Raw genomic sequence first — 8,430 nt, forward strand, 5'->3', positions numbered from 1 at the left:
GTGTGTCAGTCTCAATGAAGGAGGTGTGGCCTCTGTGTGTCAGTCTCAGTGAAGGAGGTGTGGCCTCAGTGTGTCAGTCTCAGTGAAGGAGGTGTGGCCTCAGTGTGTGTCAGTCTCAGCCAAGGAGGCGTGGTCTTTTTGTGTCAGTCTCAGTGAAGGAGGTGTGGCCTTTGTGTGTCAGTCTAAGTGAAAGAGGCGTGGCCTCTGTGTGTCAGTCTTGGTGAATGAGGCATGGTCTGTGTATTTCTCAGTGAAAGAGGCGTGGCAAATTGGTTTTATTGATAAATTTAAAAGAAATTGGTTTTATTGATAAATTTAAAAGAATGTAAATAAAGCAGTATTAAGATATTACCCACTTCACTATGAGTGACTTTGGAGGCTGGGATCTCTTTTTCATGTGTACAACAAAAATAACATTTCTACAAGACAAACAAACAGAAAGTCTTAAGCACCAGTTTCATCAGGAACAAAACGTCCACTACATACAAACACTGAGCAGAGACGAACTAGCGTTCAAAAGTGCCAGATGTGCTGCGTAATGACTAAAGTGTCTCCTGATTTCCTGTAGCTACAGTGTGAATGTGTAAGGGCCGGAGCAGAGCGCGTTCAGCTGACAAGCCCCTGCTGAGACTCAGCTGTTAGAGATTCTCTTCAGACCGACTGACCGTGAGAAGATTCACTTCACACTTTCATCCCATCACAGGGCAAATTAGTGCCTGCCACCATTGACAGTGGCTACATGATGTCATACTGGAGCTCGAAGATTCTGATTGGCCAGCATTCTGAGTCTCCGCCTCTCCATGGCCTGCTGCTTCTTCCTCTCGATCTCAGCGTCGCTGCATCTCGTCACCACCGCTTTATTCACATCTGTAGAGACAGAAGCCTTTATGTGATCTCGTTACAATTTATCCTTAATTCCTGAAAATGTTTAGTAAATAAATGCATTGGGATGTTAAGAGTGAACACAAGCGGCAGAACCCACTGGGAATGGACACCGAGTTTAGTGAAGGACGAGCCGAAGATAATTGCGTTATTTGATCGATTGTGCTGATTTTTTCTGAGTAATATTTTCGAATATTTTTTAAGACTCCCTGAGATTCGTTTTAGCAAATCTGCCATCTTTATCATAATGCGTGAAGAATTTTTGCTGTATTTATAAAGGTATATTGTTTTAACTTTTCATTAAAATATGTGAAAAACAAAATCTACCATTAAACAGCGTGCACTTCGAAATCATAGAAATAATCAGCGCATTTATCGATTAAACGAATGAATTAATTATTATATGTTGATGTATATAACAATTAAAATTCCACATGATTATTCGGCGATAATTATGGCGGCGCGTTAGAAAAGTCGGACTTCTCTTACCTTTTGATACAGCCGGTGCAGCTTTAAAGGTGCTATGAGGATTTCTGAACCTGTGGACATCTTGTATTCTTTGATAAGATTGGCTGGCGGTTACCGTGGCGCTCTCGCTGACTTGTCTAGCCGCGTTATAGGTGGCGCTTCCTGATCCTGTAGTGCTTTTGACGTGGCTACGTCTGGATATTCTCTCAGACGACATCATCATGCTGACGTCCTTATCTGGTGCTGAAGTGCTATGAAGCGTTATAAACCCGCTCTCTCGTTTACTCGTGGTGTTTAGAGTACTCTGTGTGCGACTGCTCTGTGCTTTCGGCTCTGGTTCAGCCATGGATTCTTCCATCTTATCGCAGGCTTCGCAGAACAGATCGTCTGCACCGTCGTCCCAGATGTCATCTGACGCAAAAATGGAGTCCAAATCCTCAGCGGCGAAATCACAGAGGACGTTATTCTCTACATTCGGGGTGTTTTCCGTCTCCTTATTGACCTTACTGACCCTGAAAGTGCGAGCGGTCTCTATAGTGACTGAGGGGACAGATCTAGGTGAATCCGATCTGGAAACTGACAAAGAGCTCCGTGTGGCATTAGCGCTAGTGGTTGCTGCTTGTTGTCGGTTTTTCACTGGGTTCTCGGGTTGAGAGACAGTTTTAGATACACTGTGGGATCCAGGATCTTTGACCTGTGTTTTTAGATTGCTTTTGAAATTAAATCTACTTTGGCCAACTCTCTCACTTCCTGTTGCACTGTCGAGTCTCTGGTTGAACCTTTGCGATTCTCCGTACTTTGCTTCTGTGTCACCGTTCTGGTGGTAAACGTTGTTTCTGTTTGTCCGTTTCTGTGTGGAGCTGCACTGAGGTGCGGAGAACAGCTCTGGGTTTTGGGTCATCTCCATCACCAGTGAGTCATCCAGAAAACTGTCATTGTTCCAGTCATCATCAAAGTCATCAGCCACTCCCATCTGCTTGATCGTGCTGACTGTTGGTGAGGCCACACGCACGCTAGCGGCGCTCGATTCCGAAGCTCCGCCCACTCGAGTGACACTACACGCGTTCTTTACCGAGTCAGATTTCAGGCCAAGCTGTGGAGTGAATGTGACCACGTCCTGAGACCGAGTGCTGGAACCCTGGCTCAAACCACCACTGAGCTGCTGCGTCGAACACTCGAAGAGCAAATCCAGATCGTCCTCCAGTTCCTGTACAAGATCTGGATCAGCTACAAGATCGCTGCTGTTCATTTTGGTGTCCTCTAAACGCAGGGATGGCTTCGAAGCTTCGGAGCGAGTGTGAGGTAAAGCTAGTGGGACGTCCTCTTCAAAAAACAGATCCTGATCTTCGCACGTGTCTCCGGCAGAGCTCTGAGCGTCTGGTTTGAGATGCGCTTCCTCCTGTTGGATCATGTTGAAATCAAACTGCTTCGCTAACTTCAGCAGGTCGTCCACGAGATTTGGTCTGCGCAGGAACGAGACTTTTATTTAACTGCAGCCTTTCATTTTTAATGTGAACAAAATCTGTCTCAAACGTACACCTGTGTAGTTATTTTCCGTTACCAAACCAATTTATTCCACATACTACAGACATTAAAGTGTTTTAGGATCAGACCTTGCTTGTTTGGGCTTGGTCCTGGGCTCTCGGATTTCCGGAGTGCACGGAACAGCCGTGTCTCCGATCCACTGCAGCAAAGTCGAGTCCGCGTCTTCCGACCGCTTGCTCTAAAATAAAATACAAAACCAGGACACGGACACTGACGTACACCTCGATAAAAAAAGCACGGAACAGAGTTGCTGTGTACTTTCTAGTCACCTTTGGAGCAATCCTGTTGACAATGTCGGATACGTCCACGGATTTGAAAGCGGCGGTTCTCCTTCGGCCCCGCCCTAAAACAGAAACGATCGCATGATCACAAACGCATTCCGCGGTGAGAGCAGCGGTGTCCGATCTTATCCGCAAAGGGCCGGTGTGTGTGGGTGCAGGTTTTCATTCCAACCAAGCAGAAGCCACACCAGTGTCTTCTAAAAGCCAAGAACAACTGATTAAACAGGTGGAATCAGGTGTAGCTTCTGCTCGGTAGGGATGGAAACCTGCACCCACACCGGCCCTTTGTGAATAGGATGCCGCTGCTCCAGGAACAATACAGCACACAGGATCAGAGCCCACTTGCCGTTCCTGACGGGAGTCGCGGGTGACGTCGGGTCCCAGATGATTTCATGTTGAAGCTCAGAGTCGTTGTTCGGGGACTCATCTGCCCTGATGCTCCTGAACCCCAGCTTCGTTACACGAGTCGGTGTTTTGAAATCTGACGGAAAAGACGAACAGCCCGAAGTCTTTACTTTAGATTTCATTACATTTAATCGCCGCCATGTTGAAATGACGTCACACACACGTCGGCACGGTTAAAGGCAGAGTCTCCGATTTTTGAGAAATGCTTCAGAAAACTGAGTCGGGACGACAAGCTAAACAAAAAACAAAACAAACGTGTAGCCAATGAGTAGAAAGGGGCGGGGCTTGTCAATATGCGGCAGACAGAGTGTTCAGTGCGCATGTGTGACATTAGCAGAAAGCGGTTTTAACATTGACATGGGGGATAAAAACAAAGAAAGAAAGAGAAGAAAGACTTACGATAAGGACAAGAAGTAGGACGTGTTAATATAGGATCAGCTTTCCAGCGCTGGAGAGAACTGAAGGAGCAGGAAGTTGGCCACATATTCACAGGTTGGAGTTTCCCGAGTCAATAACTCCTGAGCTAAACGCTGTTACTACACAAATAACACCTCTTTTCTATCGTAGTAATGTAGAGAGGCAGCTACAACCGCGTTTTGTGTAGTAACAGCGTTTAGCTCAGGAGTTATTGACTCTGGGAAACTCCGACCTGTGAATATGCGTACATGCACACATGCATACAGAAGCGTATTGCATTCACTTGAGGAAAAAAATCTACCCTGTTTTTCTGAATTAACGACTTAATTATCTCAGAATTAGGAGATAATTTTTCATTAATAAATTTTTTTTTGCTGTTTTTCTGAATTAATGACTTAATTATCTCAAAATTAGGAGATACATTTTTTTCACTCTGTTTTTATGAATTAATGAGTTAATTATCTCAGAATTATGAGAATAATCTTCATGAAAAAAAATATTTTGCACTGTTTTTCTGAATTAACGAGATCTCTTAAACTTGAAAGCGGGACATGTTTACTTCCATGCAATCCACCTAAAACAGAGCTCCTAGCAGGATTTTGAGGGATCTCATTAATTCAGAAAAACAGAACAATTAAATTTTTTTTAATAAAAGTTGTTTAATCAACTTTAGTTGATTAAGTTGTTAATTCAGAAAACAGTAGATTTTATTTCCTCAAGTGAATGCAATACGCTTCCGTACATGCACACTGAACACTCTCTCCGCTCTTGACAAGACCCGCCCCTTTCTGCTCATTGGCTACACGTTTGTTTTGATTTGTGTTTTGTTTGGTGGCCCAACGCAGTTTTCAGAAGCATCTCTCAAATATCGCAGACCCCACCTTTAATGTAAATACGTACAACCCGACTTCCTGGTTAAACCACACCCATTTCCAGTTTAATACCGATACAGACCTATCGTTTACATAGAAGTCAGTGTAATTTTACTGGTTAAATATCACTAAATATAAACTTTAACTTAATAAACACTTTACTGTTAGTAGTTTTTGAACGTCCACCTATTATAAACAAAGGCAATAAGACTATAATTAATGAGCTGTAATGTTACTGACACTCGTTAATAACTCACCTTTTCCCACACTGGTGTCAGTATTGTGTGATTTCTGGTTTGTTCTCGGGCTCCTTTTCAGTCTGTTTACTTTTAACCTGCTCTGTGTTATCGGCACAATCTCACAATCTTCACGCACCGAGCTGCTGCGGTTCTTCCTCCCGTCGTTCATGCTGTTTGTGGACGTTTACAGCGCGCATTTTACACCAAAACACCAAAACAACAGCTTGAATAAATTCATCAGCTTTTTTCACGACCACGTGGTTTGTTTATTCAAAGCTAACCGCCTGTTTAGGGTTGTTTTCTTTCCCATCAGCCAGCGCGCGTGTCTCTTCGAGAGGATACCAGATGCGCTCAAAATGCGCACTAAATGCGCAATGAAAACTTTATTATTATTATTATTATTATTATTATTATTATTATTATTATTATTATTATTATTATTATTATTATTTGTTTTAATAACTCTGTTTATCACTACAAGAACTCGAGTTTCATTTAAGTCGTTCTACTAGAACGTAGTTGATATTTTTAAAGTTTTTTTTAAATCGTTAAACTTAATTTAATTGTCCTCCAGTCAAAACAGTACAATGTTAAGGATCCATAATATTTCAATTTAATATTTCAATTCAATTCTGTTCACTATTTCTGTTTAGGAAACACTTGACTTTATTTTTTATCGTTAATATAAAAGATAGACATATGTGTAACTACTCTATAACCCCCCCCCCCCCATGTGTTTCACCAGGATCACGACCACATTTTAACCAAAAACAAAAAATTTGTTCAATTTTCATTTATTAATGTGTGTGTGTGTGTGTGTGTGTGTGTGTGTGTGTGTGTGTGTGAGAGAGAGAGAGAGAGAGAGAGAGAGAGAGAGAGAGAGAGAGAGAGAGAGAGAGAGAGATTATGACTGGTGGTGTCTATTGTAAGTGTTTGTTGCCTTTTTGGACTCCTTTATCATTTGTAATGTTGCTCCCATATAAAACAGTTCAGCACAAGCCCAGACATTTTTAGGGTCATGATTGAGGACAATGTCCCGTCCAGAGACAAGCTGTTGCGTGTTGAGGTTTTGTTCAAACCGACCATCGAAAATACCCTCACTAATGAGTGTTTTTTTTTTTTTTTTCATTAGTTGTTGTGTTAAATCTTACCCAGATACAATAGAGTTATTTTCTGATTGGCTGTTGTGTAGCCCCTTTTTTAGATTGGCTGATAAGTGTCAGACACGCTTGATTCCTGCCCGGTTCTAGACACAGCGGTGCGGACTGATACATTTTGGGCGCTGTGGCATATTAAATATATGATAAATAATCAAAAAGTTTTTCTGCGTGAGAAATACGATGTGTGCGTGAGAGAAGACCGAAATGAGTGACTGTCACTCAATTCGTGACACTTGACAGCCCTGCTCTATAACACCTGAGCATCACTCCTGTATGTTGAGCTCTTACTGTGTCCATAATGTTGGAAGCACAACAACTGTGTAGAGGATCATTGTGTGCTGTGACTTCATTGTTTCCCATCGCCGGAGTCAAAGAGTCTCAAACACTCTTCCAGCACGATGAAGCTCCTGTGAATAACGCAAAGCCCCCGAGCTCCATTAAGACATGGTGTGAAGGTGAAGATTGGACTCTGACTCTGACTCTGACTCAACCCCACTGAACACCTTTAAGATGAATTAGAATGACACCAGTGTCCGATCTCAGTGTCTAATGCTTTCGATCTAATCATCGAAAACCTTTCCAGAAGAGCGAAGGTCATTATAACAACGTAAAAACGGGAATAAATATGGAACGAGATACTAAACAAGCACATATTAGGTGTGATGATAAGGGGTGCCCCAACTTTTTGTCATATATTGCTGACAAAGTAAAAAGTAAGAAAGCAGAATTTACACAGGAATTAAGAAACCTTTGTAGCTTGTATTTGTGATTGATTTGTCAAAAATTAATAATTTACCTTATACGATCATTTAAAAAAACTAAATATTTATAAACACTAAATACAAACTAAATATTTTAAATATATATATTTTTTTTCACAGTGATATTTTACATATACATATGTCCAAGAATGGGCAAATATATTTTAAAAGATAGCATCAGAGCTGTATTTACTTTAAATAAAAGAAAACCAGAAAAGGAAACAGCAATGTGTAGGTGGAAAAGATGCATTACTGAACTAAATTCTGAACAATTTCCAAGACCCTTGGTTATTTATAGCTTGTCAATTTTTCCAGGTGTTGTTATTATTACTGTTATTATGAAGAAGATGACGGTATTAAGCTCTCCTTTTTAACGAGACGTTGGTTGTTACGTTAAATAACTTTAGCCCAATAAACAGATTTGTGTGCACTCTTGTGTTACTGCACTTTCACCTTTGGATGTTCCCAAATAACCCCAGCGGCCCTGCCAGTGGTGCTCGTATATCATGGGACAAGTAAATGGGCGTCGTCACGTGTGTAAGAAGACCCAGAAATAGCTCTGTGTCCGTGTGTGTGTGTGTGAGTGTGTGAGTGTGTGTGTGTGTGGGTGTGGGTGTGTGTGTGTGGGTGTGTGTTCTGTGTATAGCATAGCAACTTCAGAAGTATTGAATCCACTGTGTGCTTTGAAGTTGAAGACAGACAGACAGACAGACAGACAGACAGACAGACAGACAGACAGACAGACAGATAGATAGATAGATAGATAGATAGATAGATAGATAGATAGATAGATAGATAGATAGATAGATAGATAGATAGATAGAGAAACAGACAGATAGAGCGACAGTGAGACAGACAGACGTACACGGCTAGTTTAAAGGTTAGTTAAATCTTTAATGGCGTGCCAACCCGAAGCACAGTGTTTGCCTGTAACAGAAAGGTCGTACTGTAAAGTACTGTGAAGTGTGTGCAGTATATCATAAGAGCTCCCGCTGTTTCACTCTGTGCTGATGGCTCGCTGTGAATAAGTTAGTCTACGCACTGATCCACGGCCTGTAAATCTGCTCTGTGCTTTAATGACCGCGTGGACATGACCATATCTCTCTGTCTTTTTTTCTTTTCCTTTTTTTATTGCTATACGGCTGCCTCAGCCTTTGAATGTTCTTTATGTGTGTCTGTGCTTAATGTGTCCCCTAAGACATACACACACACACTCACACACACACACACACACACACACACACACACACACACACACACACACACACACACACACACACTAAAGTACTTTAGTTGATAGATGAGTCTTCTCTGCACCAGTGGATTATTGGAGACTGAGATTTCCTGAATAGACAAACTTCAGCTTTTTCTGATGATGATGATGTCATCGCTCTCTGATT

General features: G+C 41.8%; 1 protein-coding gene across 1 annotated transcript; it reads right to left on the reverse strand.

The window, feature by feature from the left end:
• Window positions 1–273: 273 nt before the first annotated feature.
• On the reverse strand, window positions 274–5,438 carry etaa1a (ETAA1 activator of ATR kinase a). The gene is made up of 6 exons (XM_027178920.2): window positions 5,128–5,438; window positions 3,523–3,657; window positions 3,165–3,238; window positions 2,964–3,073; window positions 1,372–2,813; window positions 274–867 (listed from the first exon to the last, which is right to left on the reverse strand). Exons 1-6 carry the CDS (start codon window positions 5,276–5,278, stop codon window positions 746–748), a joined length of 2,034 nt encoding a protein of 677 aa, XP_027034721.2. The 5' UTR covers window positions 5,279–5,438; the 3' UTR covers window positions 274–745.
• Window positions 5,439–8,430: the final 2,992 nt, after the last annotated feature.

Source organism: Tachysurus fulvidraco, chromosome 18, assembly GCF_022655615.1.
Source record: "Tachysurus fulvidraco isolate hzauxx_2018 chromosome 18, HZAU_PFXX_2.0, whole genome shotgun sequence".
In the NCBI taxonomy this organism is placed as follows: domain Eukaryota; kingdom Metazoa; phylum Chordata; class Actinopteri; order Siluriformes; family Bagridae; genus Tachysurus; species Tachysurus fulvidraco.

What these genes read in the sequence shown, in the direction of transcription:
- etaa1a (XM_027178920.2), bottom strand. Translation starts at nt 5,278, where the DNA reads ATGAACGACGGGAGGAAGAACCGCAGCAGCTCGGTGCGTGAAGATTGT. An exon ending in CGCGACTCCCGTCAGGAACG is followed by an intron (nt 3,239 to 3,522) that starts GCAAGTGGGCTC and finishes TTTCTGTTTTAG; the next exon opens with GGCGGGGCCGAAGGAGAACC. An exon ending in ACCAAGCCCAAACAAGCAAG is followed by an intron (nt 2,814 to 2,963) that starts GTCTGATCCTAA and finishes GTTCCTGCGCAG; the next exon opens with ACCAAATCTCGTGGACGACC.